Source organism: Xenopus laevis, chromosome 1S (assembly GCF_017654675.1).
Source record: "Xenopus laevis strain J_2021 chromosome 1S, Xenopus_laevis_v10.1, whole genome shotgun sequence".
NCBI classification, from domain to species: domain Eukaryota; kingdom Metazoa; phylum Chordata; class Amphibia; order Anura; family Pipidae; genus Xenopus; species Xenopus laevis.
In genome coordinates this window covers 96,360,322-96,383,015 of record NC_054372.1, presented here as the reverse complement: position 1 = coordinate 96,383,015, position 22,694 = coordinate 96,360,322, and the positions used below count along the sequence as shown (strand labels likewise).

At 39.0% G+C, this 22,694-nt stretch overlaps 1 protein-coding gene and 1 pseudogene across 1 annotated transcript; both read left to right on the top strand.

Annotated features, from left to right (window-relative positions):
- Positions 1–623: 623 nt before the first annotated feature.
- On the top strand, positions 624–13,656 carry LOC108706902. The gene is made up of 3 exons (XM_018243697.2): positions 624–746; positions 9,685–10,583; positions 12,396–13,656. Exons 2-3 carry the CDS (start codon positions 9,694–9,696, stop codon positions 12,559–12,561), a joined length of 1,056 nt encoding a protein of 351 aa, XP_018099186.1. The 5' UTR covers positions 624–746; positions 9,685–9,693; the 3' UTR covers positions 12,562–13,656.
- Positions 13,657–18,581: 4,925 nt separating this feature from the next.
- Positions 18,582–21,290, top strand: LOC108706306 (annotated as a pseudogene).
- Positions 21,291–22,694: the final 1,404 nt, after the last annotated feature.

Sequence of the window (22,694 nt, the reverse complement as noted above, 5' to 3'; positions counted from 1 at the left end):
TCTACGGACAACCATGGTGTTGCATCCTTTAAAAGTTCACTGTCAAAACATTCTTTTTTGCACATAGGAGTATAATTTATGGTAGTCATGTGATTTACTTACTGTCTAAAAAGTAACAATATTAATGCATGTTATTGCAAGGATTTTAAGTATCATTTATCACTGCCCCAGAAGAAATGCAAGAGTGCTAAGGAGTGGAAAACCGTACCCCTTATGGCACATGCATACAACAGTTGCACCTTGAGCAATGGCCTGTGAAGGTTATTAGAGAGTCTTCTTTTCCTTGTGGCCCAGGCACTCTCTAATTTTTTGGACTGACATGCAAGCTAGCTGAGAACCTTGAGGTTCAACTGCAACCCTGCATACAGAGTGAATTGCAATGGTGCTCTACTCTCTGCATGTAAGCCTTGGATGCCTTGAATACATTTCTTGCACTTTGCATATTGGATGTCCTTTTACAAACAGAATTTGTGATAGAAAATGGTTGTCGTTGAGCTCTTCTGGTCATGTCATGGGATTTCTGAAACAAAAACTAACTGTTTGTTACATTTTAACATTTACTTTCTGTAGCCGATTTGATACAGCAGAAAAGAGAAGTATGAAATGTTTTGCAATACAGCTTTTGCTTCCTTTTTGTGAAAAGAATCTGATGTGCTAGGAGTGAAAATAGACTTCAGAACATATTTAGAAGGTACAGTTGGAGGAGAACAATTTCCCAAACATTATAAAAGCTACCAGTCTCAGAGGTAAGTCTTTAAGAGAAAAGCGGTAAAAAGCAGTAGAAAATGATGGGATATATTGATAGCTTACCAACAGTTCAAAAACTGGCTTTTATGGCAACATTCCAAAACATTCCAAACTGTTGTCCAGTCGCTCTCAGCAGGCTCGATAACTTTCAATGTAAACCTGTCATTGTCATGGGACATATAATGCCAAACTCAAAATCGTTTAGTTTCTTAATGGTAAGGCCTATGTGAAGTGCACATGGTAGTGGATAAAGGCAAAGTCACTACAGGTTGAGCCCTTGTTTTTTGTGCAACATTCAGTAGTAGGGGAGGGGGGTTCAAGCTAAGCAGAAAAGTTGGTAAACCAACCTGGGAAAATTGCATCCACACTGTAGTCAAATTACTCTCAGCAGTCTTGATAGCTTTCAAGGTAACTTTGAGGTTTAACTCGGGATCCATTTTTTGAAATGTATAACAAATCAAGCACCCTGAAAGTAGAGGTGGCTAGGAATTTCATCCAAGTTGGGAGTTAACAATTTGAAACTGGAACTGAAAATGACAGGCTGCCCTAAAACTGTGGTGAGAATACAGCACAGTATATGAGAGGGTCAATCCCAAACCATGATGTTGGGATTTGGATTTAAATGTTTATTTTTTCTTTATTTATATTTCCATACCTATAGGAGTGACTGTTATGACCATATTTTGATCTGTAATCTTGGTATAAGATAATAGAAGCCTGGTCCTTATGCTACAGAGCGGGCAATTAAATCTCAGAACTGCGGAAACATTACCTTCCTAGTAGAAAGTTTGTTATGAAAAATGATCACTTATTTAACTAGAGTATCAAGCATAATAAGCATTATATCTAAAGTGATAGTAATCTTAAGATTTATATATAATGTTTTTATAAATGAAAGTGTATAGATAGACATATGTGTGTTCGCTGTCCCTATACACTTTAAACATATTTTTCAGTAGCACCGGTGGATTTTTTTAGAAATGGAAAAGGTGTTGCATTTTTTCACATGTGTTTCTTAGGTTAAAATTAGTTACTTAGAGAGTTCAATGACTTGTGCAACAAAGAGAAAGTGACTAGTGAGAGCTTTATTAACCTAGGTGCAAATTTGAATATCACTAATCATATGTCTCAACTTTGTACCAATACTTCAATTACTTTATCTTAATTAACTTAGAATATACATTAATTCATGTATGGCTCTATGTTTATTAATTTATTACAAGCACCTATAATTTATATAACTAATACTTTGGTTTTTGCTCAGATGCTAATTTTAAATACATACATTTCATGCAATTATTTAAAATTGTTTTAAAAAACAGCTTTGATTTATACACATGCAAAATGATAGTTTTTCATCCTTCTGCACTTATGTGAGTGCATGAACTAAGATGGATGGGTGAATGACTAATGTATATCTACACTATAGCAATGAAATTGAAAAAGTGTATAGTCAGCTCTTTCATATGCCAGTCTTTTGCGGCTCCTAATAAAGCGCTGCATGAAGCAAGGTTTTAACTCTGCCTCATGGTACTAACAATAATCTATCTTAACCAGCATCATTGAGCCGGAATTTGTTCTTTGATAAAATATCAATTAGAGTTAAGGGCAATGACACACAGAGCCACAAAATGCCAAAAATACCCTGCCATAGACAATACTGAGAATACTAAAACACATAGGGGTAAATTCACTAAGCAGCGAAAATGCGCTAGCGACGCCTTCGCCGCACTTCGCCAGGTGAATTTTCACCAGGGCGCCGCTAAATCACTAAAATCCGAAGTTGCGCTCAGGGAGGCGAACGGTAGCGAATTTGTGCAAGCGTTAATTCGTCAAGCAAATCGAAGTTACGCTAGCGATGCCTTATTTGCATATGGCGCCAAGTTAAACTTGAATGGACGTACATGTAGCAGCAAATACATTACACTACACAAGCCTGGGAAACCTTCCTAAAATAAAATAGAGTTGTTATTTTGCACTACACATGTGCCCACTGTATAGTTTATGTGCCATATGTTAGGAAATGTAGGGGGGAAGGAGGGTACCCCCCAAAAAATTTCCGATCTTTTTCAGCCTATCACCCTTAAAAAAGGAATCCCTATATACTCTATTGCACTTCGCCTGGTCTGAGGTGGCGAAGGCAAGTCTGGCGCAAGAGGTAACGTTCAGTAAAATGCGCATGTGAATTAGCATAGTTACATTGACCCTTCGCCAAAGCGCAACTTCACCTGGCGTAAAGGTGCGAAATAGCACTAGAGTAGGTCCACTTCGCTAGCGAATTTACACCAGCGCCCGTTAGTAAATCGGCGAAGTAACGAAATGACATGACGCTGGCGAATTTGCGCTAACGTTAGGCGCTTCGCACTTTAGTGAATTTGCCCCATAGAGCATCATAGCAGAGGCAATTATCACTATTCTCTATTTTGTAGCCGTGACAAGTGGCTGCTACTAGTAGCCCCATGTATCATTGCCCTATAGGGAAAATATTCTCTATGTTTAACTAGTGTCTATTATTGATTTATTTTTCCCTCTTTGTCCAGTACATCATAATATCAGTGTTTGCTGTCACCTGTACGTTAAAAAAAATCACACAAGCAATATAACCATGAATGTGCCATCAGCTTTGATAGAAGGTTTAATAATCCCATGTGCCGATGCACCATGTCTTGGGTAGGGAAAAGCTTCTGATTATAAACCCTGTTATTAGGATTTTGAAAGACATTGAACTACCTCAAATTATCAATTATCAATTTAAAGGGACACCCTCATCTGTTGGGGGGTTTCATGAGGGGAGCACAGATCATTGCACTCCATTTTGCACTTGTAAGAGCTCATTCAAGTCAGGATAAAACATTGTGGCTTGTTCCTGATTTATGCACTTTGCACTCTGCCCCATTTTATTAAGGAGCCTGTAATCACACTTTGACCCTGGTGTGAAATCAAGGCTTTACTGTTTATTCAGGGATCAAGCACATAGATATTTGTATTTTTCCAAATGAATTTGCATATTGATCATTGTTATGGATCAACAAAAGCATTATTTTCACAATTTAGGGAATTTCAGGTGTATAAAAAGAACAGAGCTCTCTATTATAAGTCTTAGGAAATTAATTTGTCCTTGTTGTCAACCAACTCAAATATCTCTTTCCTGTAAAACGGGAAAGAGATCTTGCCTTTCTTTCAGTTGCATAACGGTCACAACTTGCACAAGAGGAAGAAATGTACTGAGTATTACTGTCACTCTTGCTCTTACAAGAACATTTATGTTAAACGACATTGTATCATTTCCGTTTTGTGTTTACTTGGTACATCAGCTTTTGTACTTAATCAGGATAGATATACCGTATGAAGGAATTAGTGATATGCAGAACTTCCTGATAACTTGCAAATCCTTAATCAAACCATAGTCATCAAATACAAGGTTCCATATGATAACTTGTTTGTGTATGTGGAGGAAATGATCTGGACAGATATCATCATGTGTTGGATATCAGCGGTAGGACAGTTCAAACACCTTAGTCATATCTCTTTACATGAACTGCAAAATCTGTAAGTGCACTGCTAATCTACAATAACAATAGCACAATGATTCCAGATGATGAAACCCCACTGTTGTGTTTAAGATGGCCATAGATGCAAAGATCCGATCGTATGAATCCTTGATTCGTACAATTTTCGGATCGTGTGTGGAATGTCCCGACATCTGTCGTGCCATGCCGATCAGTCGTTCAGTCGATCGGACAGGTTAGAAAATTTCTGTCGGCTGACAATAATATCTCTGCATGTATTGCCGATCTGACGATCTTCAGTGGGAGACTGTCACTGTCAGGGGCAGAATATCGGCTGTTCTTTTCTACTTTATTTGATCTGAATGGTTAGTGGCAGGTCAGGAAATGGGGAAGTCCTCGAATGATCGGATCTTTGCATCTATGGCCAGCTTAACATGCATGGACATCTGCAAAAGTACAGTACAGTCTTTTATGTTAATGATTAATCATTCTATAAACCAAATGATTTTTTTAATGCTTGCCTGGTATAGAACAGTATCTAAATGTAATTGTGTGAGTGAATTTTTGGTTCCAAGATTTTACATTTTCTCAGGAATTGACACAGATTTGTTCATGGTCCCAAGCAGAAAAATCAGGGTCCTACTGTAGATATTATTCTAGTAGCAGTGCATTCATGTGATTTACTTGATAATATCACAATAACAACCTGCAATCAATGTATCAATCTATGTCCTATGATATAACTAAATATCAGCTCAATAATATGTAGGTACATCCCTTTCTGTACTGTGCTTTTTATTAAAAGGATATTAAAAGGACTGCTGTGACTGTATAAAGGCATAAAGTGCCAGGCCAAGTGCTTGTAACTCGCTGGTGGCTTCTAATATTCTTGTGTTTTTACAGTTGGTGTACATTATTTATTTTAATTGATATATTTCAGTGAGTCTAGTGACATAACTAAGCTAATATTATAAATGATAACACAATGTTCACTTAGACCCTTTAAAGCAGGGATCCCCTACCTTTTGAACCCGTGAGCAACATTCAGAAGTAAAAGTTTTTGGGGAGCAACACTTGCACGAAAAATGTTCCTAAGGTGCCAAATAAGTGCTGTGATTGGCCATTTGGTAGCCCCTATGTGGATTGTCAACCAACATTGAGGCTCTGTTTAGCAGTGCACCTGGTTTATATGCAGCCAAAACTTGCCTCCAACCCTGTAATTCAAAAATAGACACATCTTCCCTGCTAAAGGGCCATGGTTGCCTTGGGCTGGTACAGAATCCCAAAACATAACATACAACATTTCTAGCCTACTTTAGTTAAAGGAAAACTATACCCCCAAAATGAACACTTAAGCAACAGATAGTTCATATAATATTAAGTGACATATTAAAGAATCTTACCAAACTGGAATATATATTTAAGTAAATATTGCCCTTTTACATCTCTTGCCTTGAACCACCATTTTGTGATGGTCTCTGTGCTGCCTCAGAGATCACCTGACCAGAAATACTTCAACTCTAACTGTAACAGGAAGAAGTGTGGAAGCAAAAGACACGAGTCTGTCTGTTAATTGGCTCATGTGACCTAACATGTATGGTCTGTTGGTATGTTTGTGAGTACAGTGAATCCTATGATCCCAGGGGGCGGCCCTTATTTTTTAAAATGGCAATTTTCTATTTATGATTACCTAATGGCACATACTACTAGAAAAGTATATTATTATGAAAATAGTTTATTTACATGAAGCAGGGTTTTACATAAGAGCTGTTTTATGCAATATCTTTTTATAGAGACCTACATTGTTTGGGGGGTATAGTTTTCCTTTAAGCTTTAGTTCTCCTTAAAAAGTCAGTTTATAGCTTCTAGATAGACTTGCTGTTGGTAAAGTGACTTTCTTTTGAGGTATTTTGTTTTTTTTTGTAAACAATATTTGATTATGTATACACCCAATCTTCTCTAGAATCAAATTCAAATTACTAACACTCACATTCAAGGCCCTTAACAATGAAGCCCCTCCCTATAGTTCATCTCTAATCTCAAAATACTCTAATTCATGCAAACTTTAGCTCTGCTTCTGACCTTTGCTTCTCTTTTCCTTTTATCACTTCTGCCCATTCTCATCTACAAGACTTCTCTCGGGCCTCTGCTTTTCTCTGGAACTCTCTACCTCGAGCTGTCAGACTTTCTCTTTCTTTCCAAACTTTCAAGCGCTCCTTAAAGACCCACCTGTTTAAGGAAGCTTATTCAATGTCCCTTAATTAATCAGTCATTGTTGCATCATAAATCACAAATTTGTTTCTGAAATCCTTATGTCTCAATTGTACCCTGACCTTTAGTTTGTAAATGCTTGTGAGTAGGCCACTCTATTGTACTCTGTAAACTCTTCTTGTTTGTTAGTCACCATTTGTTCCCTGTTCATTGTAAACTCATGTAAAGGACTGCGTAACTTGTTGGTGCTTTATAAATAATGGAGATGCACCTCTCACTATCTCTCTCTGTCCTTGTATGTGTCCTTTCCTGTCTCAGTGTTGGTCTGTGTGTGTGTGCCAGAATCTGTGCGTTTCTTATTGTCTCTCTGAATGTCTCACTCTCTTTGACATGCATTTGCTGTCTAGTGCCAGGTGTTTGGAAGCATGTTTATATGAATGCTAATCAAAAGACAAATGTAAGGAGCATGCTTAAATTATCAGCTGAGCACAGTTCATTTATTAGAGGTTCACAGTGCAAGTATAGGTAGTTACAATCTGGTGCATGTGCTTTGTAGATGGTGTTTTGTTTATTATTTTGAGAAATATTAAATAAACCCTAAAAGAGTGATAAATATGCCTCTATTACTAATATTGATTTTAGAACTTAATAATTGTCATGCTGTAAATTAATGCAAAGCGGGTGAAAATATTCTTCAAAAATTCTCCCACCTTTCATGGAATTTTATTGAGAATTGTCCTTGTCTTTTTATATCCAGTTCTTTAAAAAATCTGCAAGAAAAAGTAAGCAAGTCACCAAAAGACCATTCGCTCCCATAATTTAGATCTCTTCTTCTTCTTACATAGAGAATGACATGTTATAGCTAGTGTGCAGATTGGAAATTCACCCTGATTTTCCTCCTTGTTTGGAGTGTGGCCACTGACATTTCAAGGGAAATAAAAGATTTTGTAAAATTGTACCCCATAGAGTCTAAGCACTTAATACTTTTATTGTAATTATTGCTACAAAACTTATTGCCGTGCACCATATAAAAAATCTGCACAAGGAGCAAAGTCCTGAATGATGCACAAGGTTTTCATACCAGGGGACACCCATGTCCCACCCATGTGCTGTCCCACCAGTATGTAGCAATGCTAAATACAGACAGTGCCATGTCTCAATAAAGATGATACTGTTTGTTTCTACACAGTGTACAAAAAAAGTTGCACTTTTTTCAGTTATCACCCTTGAATGAGACTTAAGGTGGCCATGCACGAGCCGATAAAAGCTGCCGACAGACCGTGTCGGCAGCTTATTGGCCCGTGTATGGGGCCCCCCGGCGGGCTTCCCCGATCGAGATCTGGCCGAAAGTCGGCCAGATCTCGATCAGATGGGACAAAAAATCCTGTCGGATCGCGGCCGCATCTATTCGTTGTTGCGGTCCCACGATCCGACCGCCCATTACTATACTCAAGGTGGGCATATCGGGAAGAGATCCGCTCGTTTGGCGACATCGCCAAACGAGCGGATCTCTCCGTGTATGGCCACCTTTAGTTGTATTTTGAAAAGCATTGCCCCACTATTAGCACACTTTGCTGGTTAAGTTACATATCTGTCATAATTGGCTTAGTTGATCATCCATCCACCCACAGCAAAACTTTTGTACAGCAAGATTTTTCTTTCAGCAGTATTGTAACTGATTTCTGATCAACTGTACATTGTTCTAAATGCTTTAATGGATTCATAATGTTTTAACTGTTTTCCTATTTAATAACTTCCTTCTTTCACGAACTTCCTGAAAGGCTTCTCCATTTAGGTTTTTGGCATTCGGAGTTTAGTAAATAAATCCCTCGATATACTGCTGAAATGATAACTGCACTCTTGGTCTGCTGGCAGACAGGGGTTGCTTAATACTTTCATAAGTTCACTAAAGTTATATTGAATTCACGCAAAGGAGTTGTCACATATTTTTCATTACATTCCGCTAATAAGATGTTGTCCCCTGCATACAAAAAGACATCCTAAGATGAGCATATGTTCTCACTAGGCATATATCGATTTATTGAAAGGTGCAGTGCTAGATGCAAAAATTGTCATTTTATAATTAATCTGACAAAGGTATAAAGTACAGTGATCAAAGAAGGAAGAAGTACAGGACTCCCTGTTGGGATTTGTACCTACGCATGCCTCTTTCTGTGCCTGTGAATCATGTTTAAGTGATTGCCTGTGGCCCAACCATGTTCCATCCATTAAGATGGTGAAGACATTACCTAGGGTCAAACAGAAGTAGTGAATAAATGATCGTATAATTACAAAACTGTAATACAGAAACAAAAGCCATGGCAATCCTATGAATGCAGAGCCGTGAAGGAATAACTTTAGCAGCTGAGACACTTGGATTGGATTCCTGATCTTAAGGCTCCTTTATAACTACATCAGGAATCCTTGAATTCCCTTAACTAATGAAGCAACATAATTACTAACCAATGTTATGTTTGAAAACCGTACACAGAATGGTAAAGCCCAACTAGACACACACATAGAGGCACATTTACTAAGGGTCGAAGTGAATTTTCAAATTTAAAAACGTCGAATTTCTAACTATTTTTTGGGTACTTCGACCATCGAATAGGCCTAAAATCGACTTCGATTCGAAGTAAAAAAGTTCGACTTCGAAAATCGAAGTACTGTCTCTTTAAAAAAGTTTGACTTCGACACTTCGCCACCTTAAACCTGCCGAATTGCTATGTTAGCCTATGGGGACCTCCTAGAACCTATAGCCAACACTTGGCTAAGTTTTTAGAAGTCGAAGAAAAATCGTTTGATCGATCGATTTAATCGTTCGAATTGTTTGATTCGAAGGATTTCATCGTACGATCGAACGATTTTACCTTGACCAAATATGCCCAAATTCGATAAAAAAACCTTCGACTTCGAATATGGAAGTAACGCCATTCGATGGTCGAATTTCGAAGTTTTTTACACTTCGAAATTCGACCCTTGATAAATCTGCCCCTTAATATGTAATATATGAATTCATATAAAAAAAAAAAAGAAAGGTCTTGTTGAAGGTTTGATGGAGATCAGCAAGTATCATTTGAAATCATCTGGAATTACTTCACATCTACTAGAAATATATGCAAGTTATTTTTATACCTGTTTTTCAGTGTAAACCATTATATACAGGCCTTTAAATGTGAAAAGACATTTTTATTAACCAAAATGTTCTGCCTTCCAGATAGAAACAATGCAGATTCTACTGCCAGTGACACTGCTGCTCTACTGTCTAACATATGCCAATGGATTCTGCTCTGTAAAATGCGGCCAGTCAGTTACGGTGACTGAAAACTGCACTGAGCTCTCCTGGTCAGAAGTTAGCAACTGTAGTAACATGCAAACCGTGAATGTGACCAAAAACTCCATCAAGCATGTGAAGACATATCCAAACTCAACATACAACAAACTGACTTCTCTGGATATGTCTTACAACAGCATTCAAATACTTCCAGAAACATTTCTATACGATGCTGCTTTACTGGAAGAAGTTATCCTTGCTCACAATATGATTTCAAAACTACCAGAAATGTTTTTGGTAAACTCTTCCGCTTTAAAACGTTTGAATCTTGTAGGAAATCCATTATCCTCCATTCCCACTAGTGTTTTTCACCCCAGTCTTAAGTACTTGAGTATTAATTGCGAATGTACAGTTGTACAAAGTACAATGAATGCAAACAGGTTTTGTCACAATGTCACAGAATGTTCTTTTATATGCCAGAAAGGATCATCTAGGTTTGACATCGAAGCCTTCTATCAAAAAGAATGCAGAAGTGTTTTGTTGGCTTTGTACATAGTAATTCCCATTGTGGCTGTTGCACTACTAGTGGGAGGAATGACTTACTTCATTTGTTCTAAGAAAAGGAAAGAGGCTAATTTTGAAAGCAACAAAAATGCAGACAAATCACCTGCTCATGGGCAGCCACGTTATATGACAAGAAATATGGAAAACATATCTCCAGCAACAAATCAAACGATGCATCCAGGGAAGGATTATGAGAATGTCGTTATTGGTCAATGGCATCCAGATCAAGAGAAGCCGTACACTTTCATTGAACAAAGGAGATGGCAGGCTGGAAACCGGTAACTTGGTTGTTGAAAATATTTTCTAAGCCAGTGATCCCCAACCAGTGGCTTGAAGGGTTGGGGACCCCTGTTCTAAGCAATGGGTGTATAGTAGCCATAGCAATCACCCATATTAACAGTAGTCACCAGGCAGAATGCACAAATAAATATTTTTTGTCACAGGACATATTTTCAGGATATTCACACAGGTGCCTGGTTGGCTTTTTCAGTAAAAGAATAATATCTATTGACTGAACATTTAGGGGCAGATTTATCAAGGGTGAAATTTCAAGTTCATGGGAGTTTGTAAAACTCGCATAAACTCCCATGAACTCGAAATTAAAAAAAAAAAAAACAATTGAAAATGTTCTAAAAAAATTCGAATTTTTCAATTTTGGGTGAATGGGGTTGACCCGCAAACTCGAGTCGAATTCGAATCGAATTTGGTTCAAGTTTTTAACCAAAAAAACCTTGATTTTTAGGATGTCTCTAAACAACTCCAAATTGATTTCAGGATGTCCCCCATAGGCTTAAACAGCAATTCGGTAGGTTTACAGTGGCGAATAGTTAAATTCTAATTCTTAAAAGGCCAGTACATGATAAATTTCAAAATTCAAATAGAATTTTAACTATTCCCTAGTCGACTTACACTAAAATAAACTAGAAAATGCTCATTCTAATTTTCACTTCGACCCTTAATAAATCTGCCCCTTAATGTTAAATAGCTCTACCTTACCATGATGGCGTGATTATCCAGAGCCAGTTCCAGGCTTTGACTCCATATTCTCTGAAATCCACGATCTTCAGGTTGCCCCGCATTGTCCAATGCCTCCTTAAATTACTCATTTATACCAGTTTCTTCAGGGAACGTCACAACCTTGGTGTTCTCAAAGGGGAACTATCATGAAAATTAAAATGTAATACAGTCTTAATCTCTTGGAATACCTAAAGGTTATGTTACTGTTTCTGAAATAATCAAGTAAGTCTTTAGTGAATTTTCCTGTTGCAGTCTTGCCATCATTGTACCTTATTAACAGGTTACTCAGCACTTTACAGTAATATTATAAAAACAAGAGGAATTTTAATAAATAGACAGGGGTTAAAGAATGAAACAGGAGGATTAGAGGGCCCTCAACATTATAAATTAAGTACTGGATCATTATCTCAACCGTTCTTTTACAATTAGGTTACTGTGCCCATAGGTCTCTAATATTATAATCAGCAGGTAGAGATTTGGATAACAGTGCAGTCGACAGTTTACAAAGTAATGTTATATAGTATGATAACAACACAGATAATGGGAAAAATTACAATAATTGAAATTCAGCATCAATATTATGAATGAACTTAGCTTCATGGAGACCTGCATTAGACAGGATGCTGATGCTACTTGTGAGTTATTTCTTGTACAATGAGCTTGCTTTATATCAGCAGTAACACGCAAGCTCATCCACTTGGTGGCACGAAGCCCATTTCATCTACACATCACAGCCTTCTGATTCTCATTGAATGGGTGATATTATATATTATCAGGTGGCCACAGTCATATCACGTAATATCATTGTAAAACTGCATTGTTTGTTTAATACTGGAAAGATAAGAACTTTATAAGATACAGTAGAACTCCCATTTTAGGTTTTCAGGAAACCAGAAAAAAATGTAAAGTCAGGAAAATGTATTATGCATAATATATAGGTGGAACCACAAAACAACAATGTAAAATGAGGGGAAACTTAAAATCAGGGGATGTAAAATTGAGATTTCGCTGTATTTACTTGTGTTTGTGCAATATGCTTAATAAAACATTCTATACCCCTTTGTCTTTCTTAGCAATGAAATGGGAGAAGATGACATATATCTGGAAAGCGATGTAACTGATGGTGACCAGCCTATCTATACTAACACGCAAAATGTCTACTATAGTTACACGGAGTCTGGTCAGATGAACAATATGAACAAGGAAGAGGATGATGTATATATCTTACCAGATCAATAATAACAGAAACTGAAGTATTTACATAAACCAGCTGGTTTGCTATCTTGGACAGAAAATTACAACAGTGGAAAATGTGTCCTTTCTGAATCTTGTCAAAACTCTTTCCTTATAAAGACTTTAATACACAGGCAGTATTTCTGCTATTGAAGCTATATAGCCAAATAGTATTAATACAATTAAATGCATTTCACATACCATGTAACTATATGTGTTTAGCTTGAAATGGTCCAGTGAAAATAAAGCAAACTGCTCAGAAGAGGGCATTTATCAGAACCCAGTCATGTATATGCCCTAGACAATTATTGTTCCAGTAATATTGTCCATGGAACAAAATACTAACATTGCTTTTAGGGACATAGATCATAATGGGACAACATCACTAAAAGTAGACCTCCAATGAGTAAAATTTGGACACTTCTGCTGAAAGGGGACAGGGTGCAAAGTTCTCAATTTTCATAATTAAGGTAAAAAATTATAGCATGCTAATATTGTGTATGTGTGCAATGTGTCTTTGTTATAACTTACTGCAAGGCCCAGAATTATTATTATGAATGCAATTCAAAGCAGCTTGTTTGCCATAGCCCTCTGGTCTCTTATAAGCCCCTGGGCTATATTTTCTGGCTGAACTACAAACTGTGGTTGTAAAACTACAACTGAACTAAAACCTGGCACAATGCGACAAAATGCCAGGTTTCCACAACTAAGACTGGCAGGCCAGGGCAAATCTTCTTTTCTACTTAGAAAATCAATAGAACATGAGTCAGGGAGACATGTGTTCAGTTCTGATAATGATACCTGCTTTAACCCTTTAGACAAGTTACTTATTTCTGTGCCTTAGGTTCCAGGTTTCTGGAGGAATAGACGTGAATGTAATAAAATGTCTTACTGAGAAAGTCATTAGATTTGTGCCCACAAATTGAATGAATTCTAATGAAGAATAAGAAGCACAATGTGAAATGCGATTTTTTCCGTTTAAACGTTTTTTGTGTTATTCCCATTAGATTGTAACTTCATTGGGCAGAGATCCTAGATCCTATATGTATCTAAAAACAAATCTGTGTATGTTACTGATAAGAATAAAGATTATAATAATAATTTGCTGGCGATCATTGGCTTTTTTTTTTTAACAGGTGTTCTTTTTATTGAAATTTCATGCAACGGGGTAATGTAGGCAAGTCCCTTGGTTTCCTAAGGATATAATTACTAAGGGCTTCTAGGCATCCAACTAGACGGGCTTGTAGAGGTATATTAAGGTTACTCAAATCTTGTGTTAACCACCAGTTGATGTAACTAAGTTGGCTAGCTATATAGTAATCGTAAAAGTTAGGGAGATTCAATCCTCCATTCGTATATGTAGCCATTAGCTTTAATGACGAGATTCTTGGAGCTTTATTACACCATAGAAAGGGAGTAATCAGAGCCTGTATGGCCTTACAGGTTTGTTTGGGTATAACCGTTGGGGAGTTATGAAGTAGGTATATATACTTGGGTAAATAGACCATTTTTACAATATTAATTCTGCCCCAGAGCGTTAAAGGAAGATTGCCCCAAGCCTGCAGTGCCGTGGTTAGTTAATGGTTAATGGGAATTATGTTCAAGGGTACAAATTGTTTGGGATCCAGATGGATGGTAATTCCCAAATATTTAAAGGATTAACCCACTTAAGGCGGGAGTCAGCTGCTAGCTGGGGGTCTAAATCTGGGTCTAGAGAAAATATCACAGATTTAGTCCAGTTGATGCGGAGGCCAGCATATATTGTAAATTGGGCAAAGATATTTAATACTTCCGTCAGAGAGGGACCGGGGTCCGCCAGATAAATTAGAACATCGTCCGCATAGAGTGAGATCCTTTCCTCTATCCGGCCATACTTCAAGTTAGGTTAGTGGAAATATGAAATTGAGTGGCCAGTGGCTCTATCGCTAAGTCAAACAGGAGAGGCGACAGGGGGCAGCCCTGGCGCAACCCCCTGCCAAGAGGAAAGGACGGAGTGATGAAGTCATTCACTAATACTTGAGCTGAGGGATTACGGTATAGCAACTTGATCCACTTAATAAATTGTTTGCCAAAACCAAAGGACTCCAATACTGCCCATAAATATGGCCATTCAATTGAATCAAACGCTTTTTCGGAGTCTAAGGAGACCACCACCCTGGATCCCAAGTTGTTATGAGGGACCTGCATATTATAATAAAGCCTTCTTAAATTAACATCTTTGGACCTCTTGGGCATAAAACCGGTTTGGCCAGGTTCAATTAACTGTGTAATAACTTGTTGCAATCTGACCGCTAGCACCTTTGCCAGAATTTTGGCATCTACATTTATTAAGGAGATGGGACGGTATGAACCACATTGTGCTGGATCTTTCCCTTCTTTATGGATCAGAACAATGAGTGCATTAACAAAGGAGGGCAGGAGTCTACTTTCTCGGTTGGCCTGATTTAGGATTTCACAAATTGTGGCCGGTGTTTTTTCCCCCAAGGTTTGGTACCACTCCAGGGGTAGCCCGTCTGGACCAGGGGCCTTGGCCGGAGTCATAGAAGCAATAACTTCACGAATTTCACCTGGTGTAATGGGACTGTCAAGCAATTCCGCATGCGAAGGGTTCAATTTAGGCAGGGGAATATCTAATAAAAATTCTGTTAGCTGGGCATCAGTGTATGTCACCTGTGAGCGATATAGATTTGTAAAGTATTCAGCAAATATGTCCGCTATTTCACGCGGATCTGTAATCGGATTCCCCGTAGCAGATAGCACTCTATGGATGATCGTCTGTGGATTAGTGACTCTGGATAGATAGGCTTACATTTTGCCAGATTTGTCTCCTTGCTCAAACCCTCTCTGGGAGGCATATAGTAGCTTTTTCTGAGTAATAGCTGTTATTTTACATTTCAGTTTAGTGTGAGCCTGTATTAAGTTGTGATTTAATTCAGGGGAGGGGGCTTCAATATATGCTAATTCCGCTTCCTCCAGATCCATGGATGCCTGCTGAACCTCCCGCTTAGCCCTATTTCTCACTCTATTTATGGATTGAATCAGGGTACCTCTCGAAACTGCCTTAAAAGCATCCCATAGCATAGTGGAGGCTGAGCCCTGGTTTTCAGCCCAGTAGGACTCTGCCGTCTCTTGAACTTTATCCGCCACCTCTTTCTGTGTCAGCCACAGGGGGCTGAGCCTCCACCTCCTAACCCCTGTACCTATATAGGGTTGTATAGTAATAATTAAGGGAGAATGGTCGGAAATGGACCTAGTTCCATATTGAATGTGGCTGATTTTGCTAGCCATCTCCGAGGACGTCAGGGCCATGTCTATTCTCGAAAGAGTTTGGTGTGAGGTAGAATGACAAGAAAAAACTTGAGTTCCAGGATGCCTGGCCCTCCAGACATCCTGAAGCCCCATCGAGTCTGTCCAGGCCTTTAATTTGGTTGATTTAGTATCCGCTGAATTAATCTTATCTAACACACGAGTCATGCCACTATTGAAATCACCCATCCAGCACTGGGGGACTATTGGAAGTGCCGCCACCTTCTGCATTACAGTATCCATTAGTTCCGTTGTGAAGGGAGGGGGTACATAGAGATTGACCAATATGAATTCAAAGGAATAGATGCAATGCATAATAAGATATCTACCATAGTGGTCCACATGAATCTGATGAAGCAGAAAATGAAGGCCTTTTTTGACTAAGATGGAGACCCCTCTCGCATGAGTGGAAAAGGTGGCGTGGTACGCCTGTGCGATCCACGCCTTTTCATCGCTAGGACCTTTTGGCCTGTTAAGTGGGTTTCCTGGAGGCATACAATCACCGGGGACCATTGTTTCAATGCATTGAATAAGAGGGCCCTCTTGATTTTATCATTAAGGCCTCTGATATTCCATGAAACCAAATTTACCTTAGCCATATTTAAATAGGAAGATTCTACTTTGCGTCAATACCTTGCTGCTGTATGTGTGTAAAAAGGAGTAAGGGTGAAAAGGGGTGACATGGCGACTATAGCATAAACACAGTTTAGTTAAACAAAATACACAACATAAGCACTCGCCCTCAGTCCTCTGGGATTTGGTTAGTGTCCCCACAGAAAATCAGCTGGTGGTAGTCAGTAAATAGGAGCACAGTTTGGTACACTATAGTAGGAGGGTATATACTCACGAACCCGAGGCCACAAGTCCTCAACTGGAGAGTAGTCGTAATCCCCCAAGGGTAGGCGCACCTCAAGGGGTGGGTAGGATGCATGGGGGCCTTATCGTCTTTCCAGCCAGTCCATGGCCTCCTGTGGCGTCACAAAAAATCTGGTGTTGTTGCCGTCCACCACTCTCAGCTTGGCTGGGAAAATTGTAGAGTAGAGTAGAGAATGCCTTTTTCTCTGAGCTTTCTCCAGACTTCAGTATATTTGGCTCTTTGTCGCTGGACTTCCATGGTATAATCTGGATAGATCATAATCTTGGCATCTCCGACCTGCAGGTCTTCTTTGGTGCGCATCAGTCTCAAGATGGCATCTCGATCACTGTAATTAAGGATTTTGGCAATCATGGTACGTGGGGGAGCCCCTGGGGGAGGTTGGCGTGACGGAATACGATGGGCCCGTTCGACCAGGAACATCTGTGATGGTCGGCACCCAGATGGTCCCTGAGAAGGTACAGTTCAGGAGTAGCACCCTCTTGTTTTTCGGGTATTCCAACAATGCGTATGTTATTGCGTCTTTGCCTCCCCTCTAGGTCATCCGCCCGTGTCTTACAAAGTTTCAGCTGGTTCTGAAGATCAGTGATTGCACGTGGAACCTCTCTTGCAGCGTCCTCTAGATCCAAAATCCGGCGCTCTGACTCCGCTGTTCGCTCTCTTAAGTTTTGTACATCTTGGTGGAGTATCGCCAGATCAATCTTCACCTCCTCCACCCTAGTATCAATCTTTACCTCAACAGCTGTCCGTGTATCCTGAATCGCCTGCAGGACCTCCTGGAGTGTCGGTTCTGGTTGCTGTGGAGGCTCAGGTCCGGCCGGATCAGGAGGGTGTGGAGGTGGCGGGTCAACTCTACACAAGCGAGCGCCATCTTGGTTCGGATGTCGCACATATTTATCCAGCTTGCTGGTCGTCGCTTCGGCTGTTTTCTTGATCATTGGCTTTTTACCCTCAAACAGTCATGGTCAGTAGCTTTAGGAAGCAAGAGTTTTTGAAACAGCTGTTCTTTCAGGGTAAGGTAATTAAAGAGGAACCAAAGAGGTTAGAATGAGGGGTCTGTAAGTAAAGCTTAACATTTGCCCTGTTCTATTATGTAAGGCATCAGCCTATCAGATGTCTGTTTTGCCCAAATGACTGGAAAATGCTACCTGCTAATTGGTAGCTATAGGTTAGTAGACTAGTAGCAATTTCTCATCTTTTTGTGCAGTCTTTCAGTTTGGCATTAAAAAGAACACTAATTTTTTTCTCTGTCCTTCTGATCATGAATGCAATTATGTAGGTAATGTAATCAAAGGTTTAAAATAGCACCCAATCAGAAGGTAGCATGTACTGGTCATCTTGGTTGCTATGTGTTAACAGAACTAGACCTGGGTGAACCTTTTGCTTTTTATTATATTACTTTACATAATATTACTGGTTACCGTACTTTTAACTTCAATGCCCTGTGCTAGCCAGTAGGTGGAACCAAATGGCTAGCTAATAGTAAATATTCCATAAGAAGTCAGTGAATAATCAGCAGTCCTTACCCCCTTTATAGGGAATCAATAATGCATTACTACTGTAAAAATATATTTACCACAAAATGGTTATATATTTTAAATGGGAAAATAAAAATTAAAATAATGTACTAGTTATTTTAAAGCTGTTTGAAAATATTATTGCAATTGAAAAAGTCAGCACAACTCTAGTCAAGCAATTCCATTCACAAATACTTATAAAATCATAACTTTTTACAATAATGTATTTTGAAAAGTTGTTACGAATGACAGGAATAGGAAAGATAGATGGAGGAGGCTGGAGCGAGTAAAGAGCAGGTCAACGAATGCTTAGTAACGCAGCAAGAAAGTGTCCTTTGAAAGCTACGTGAGTGAAGTTTGTCACCTAGACAGCTGACATTCAAGCAGATGTACTAATGGCTCGTGGTGGTCGAAGTGTACCCTTTCAGACGGCTCCTAGGCAATAAAAAGTGGAATTAAAAGCAAGTTTATTAGACCTTTGCTAGTGTTTGTGGTGTACCAACATAAAGTTGATTTTAGTGCGTTGTATCAATTGTCATTGTATAAATGTGGCTATTAAGGTGACCTTTAAAGTAAGGGACAATATGTTGCATAATGATTTAGCTATTAAATTGCGCAGCCCTCTTGATTAAATGAATTAGTTACTACACTAGCTTTCCTTGATATTAACAGCAGAACTACCAGCAGTGCAGGCTGTGCAGCTGATTTAAATCTTTGCTACGTGGCCTTTAAATACAGAATTATTTCAACAAGTTGTCTGTTAAAATGGGGGTCATATATAATTTCTGCACCAAAGCTCTGTAGCTGTATTACAGCCCTGAATGCAAGACATTAGTTGTAATGTAGTAGTAGTAATGTACATCGCTGCGAAATATGTTGGCGCTATATAAATACATGTTTATAATAATGTAAATATTGTTTAGGAATGTGATTTTTTGGGGTGTGTGTTAATTGCTCAGCAAGTGAGTATTGTGTCGCATTGATCTATCTTTTGTTGTTTTCTCACACAGCCATGCCCCTTCTCATATTCCTGCACTGCACATCCACCACCTTCAGCTCTCTCATCAGCCCCTGCTCCATCCCAGGGCCCTGGGTTGATGGCTCAGATGGCTACTACTGCAGCGGGAGTAGATGTGGGGTCAGCGGTGGGACATGTCATTGGAGGTGCACTCACTGGGGCATTCAGCGGAAGCAGCTCAGAACCAGCAAAGCCAGCTGCACTAGTCAGTTTCAAGATGACTTTGTAACCTGTAGTGCGGTACAGATGCATGTAAAACATTAGAGTGTTCACATAAAGTCACATTTTTTAAAGAGACAGTACTTAGACTACCGAATGGTCGAATAGTCAAACGATTTTTACTTCGAATCGTTCGAATCATTCGATTCGATCGACTTCGTTCGAATTTGACCCATTCGATGGTCGAAGTACCCAAAAAAATACTTTGAATTTCTAATTCTTCACTCGAGCTTAGTAAATCTGCCCCATAATGTATGTATAATGGTGGCCCAGTGCATTCATTTTAGCAACTCCCTAATAACACAAGGATATTATAGTGGAACTTAGTGTACTTTAGAGCCCCCAGTTCACATTCTTCATGGGACCAGAAAAAAATGGTGTAAAACTGGGGAAAATGCAAAATCAGGGAAATGTATTATGCATAATATATAGGTGGGATAACATAAAAAACAATTTAAATGAAGGAAATCAGGGGATGTAAATGTGAGGTTTCACAGTATCACTAATCCACCCAATCAATGCAGGATTAAACCTCTGTGGGACCATAAATCTTGATGTATACATGGGCCCACAGGCTAATACTGACAATCTTTTTATTCTGGCTAGTGCCATAGGGGCTGCATTTTTAATCACTGGGGGTGCCAGATGTTAGGTACCCCAAGTGATTATATTCACTTATTTGATACCCCAGACAAGTGCTCCTGTTCAGAAGAAAACCTGGGGTACTTTTCAGTGGTAATCAATATCACTTTCAATCGGTATCAATACCACCACTCACCATATTTTATCAGATTTCATGTGCTTCCCAATAAAATCATGCACAATAACATCACAACATGCTCGTTTGTGCGTTTCGAAGCCTCTGGCACCATCTTTGTTTTGTGTTATGCTTTATTTTGCCTTTATGCCCTGTTTCCAGGTTTCTGGCTCCAAATCATCCTATGTTAATCTGCTCAGTCATTATTACCTGCCCAAGATGGCTTCTGATTGTCTCAAATCCTGCTAAAGCCATTTTACTGCTTGTTTTTTTGGTTTGACCCGTTTTCCTGTTACTTGACTATGATCCGTGCTGCCAGCCCCTTACCATTGCCTGTTTTGACCACGTCCATCCTGATCCTTATCTGTACCTCGTTTTTGCTTATCTGACTTCTGCCATTTGTAGGATCTCAGTTAGAATCACAGCAGAAAATACAGGGCCCCAAAGGGCGTAGTTGAGAACGGGACTAGCTGAGCTTTCCTGCTCACTAAAGAGTCAGATTTGAACCTGCAGCCTCATCACCTGGTTCCCATCTAACTAGTATGTTACAAGTATATTGTCAATTGATTCTTCAGAACACCCAGTATGTGTCCCCACAATGCATTTTTTAGTCAAATAAAGGCACAACTAATTCCACCAGTGAAAAGAAACTCAATTGCTGTAACCTGTTTAGAGTGTTGAAGCAAAATAGTCTAAAACTACTGATCTTTCATATATGTCTTCATTGAATTTCTCTAGAAATACATTCAAAATGTCCTATATTATGTCATCTGTCCATTGTCTTGTTAATCTGTTATGAGTGATACATATTTTGTCTGACACTGCTTCCCATATCTCTTTTTCTGCAGGAGCCCCAAAGGCCCTGTGCTGTTCCTCAGCAGATTCCATCACACAATGGACTCTGTCATTATGACATGAAACAGTTCTTGGACTGTGTTATCATGCAAAGTGACCTAACGCTGTGCGAAGGATTCAGTAAAGTTCTCTGATAACTGCTGAACTATACTGCTAACATGAATCCAGAAAAAAAATCAGTAATTGACTCCTTGCTAAAGATACTGGGCTACATTCTGGAGTACAGGGACTTATGTCTGTGGGTAGGGCAGTATTTACTGGCATAGATGGCAAATAATCAGCTAGGGCTGGTGCAGGTATTAAAAAATTACCAGCAATATATTTGCTGGTAAGTTTGTGAGAGTGGCTGGCAACGCTTCCATCAAAGATGGTTATTTTAAAAGAGTGAGCCCTCAACACCCTTAATTCCTTTGTGATTTATTAAAAACCAAGGGTGTCCGAATAAAAAAGTACTGCAACTCAGACCTGCCAAGTTCATGTAAAGACAATGGCAGATGTCCCGAAAGATATACTAATTTGTGCTGGGTTTCTGAAAAAGTTGTAGTAATCGGGCATCAAATCCAAAAAAGTTGTGGTATTCGTGCGTCAAACCGAAAAAGTCGCAGTATTTGGGCGTCAAATAACTCCTTAAAATTTATGGCAATAGGTGGAGCATGCAGTCAAAATATCCTACTATAATATCTAAAAAAAATAATACTACTGCAGATACTTCAGAAAACAATGAAACCGGCCCTTTTTTTCACCACCTTTAAACCTACCAATCTCCCCCACCCACTAATGCAGGCAGCACTCAATTCAAGGCGCAGGCCCAGGCATTGCAAATGAACCCTTATACCTTCCCTTCATTATCATGAAAAATACAATGATTTGTATAGTGTAGACTTGGTTAATTACCACCAGAGAGCAGCAAAAGACTTACTTTGATTTAGTACTTACTTACTTTTCAGAGTACTGTATATTTGTAAAACTGGAGATTTCACAATATACAGCAGATACATAGTGACATAGTAAGTAAGGTTGAAAAAAGACACATGTCCATCAAGTTCAACCTTTTTGTTTGTTTTTTAATCTGCCTAACTGCTAGTTGATCCAGCATGGGCATAAAAACCCATCTGAAGCCTCTCCAATTTGCCTCAGAGGGGGAAAAAATTCCATCCTGACTCCAAAATGGCAATCGGTCTAGTCCCTGGATCAACTTGTACTATGAGCTATCTCCCATAACCCTGTATTCCCTCACTTGATAAAAAGCAATCCAACCCCTTCTTAAAGCTATCTAATGTATCAGCCATTACAACTGATTCAGGGAGAGAATTCCACATCTTCACACCTCTCACTGTAAAAAAACCCTTCCAAATATTTAGGCGGAACCTCTTTTATTCTAATCAGAATGGATGACCTTGTGTCAGCTGGAAAGACCTACTGGTAAATAAAGCACTAGAGAGATTATTATATGATCCCCTTATATATTTATACATAGTTACCATATATACCCTTAAGCGCCTCTTCTCCAGTGTGAACATCCCCAATTTGGCCAGTCTTTCCTCATAGCTAAGATTTTCCATAACTTTTACCAGCTTAGTTGCCCTTCTCTGT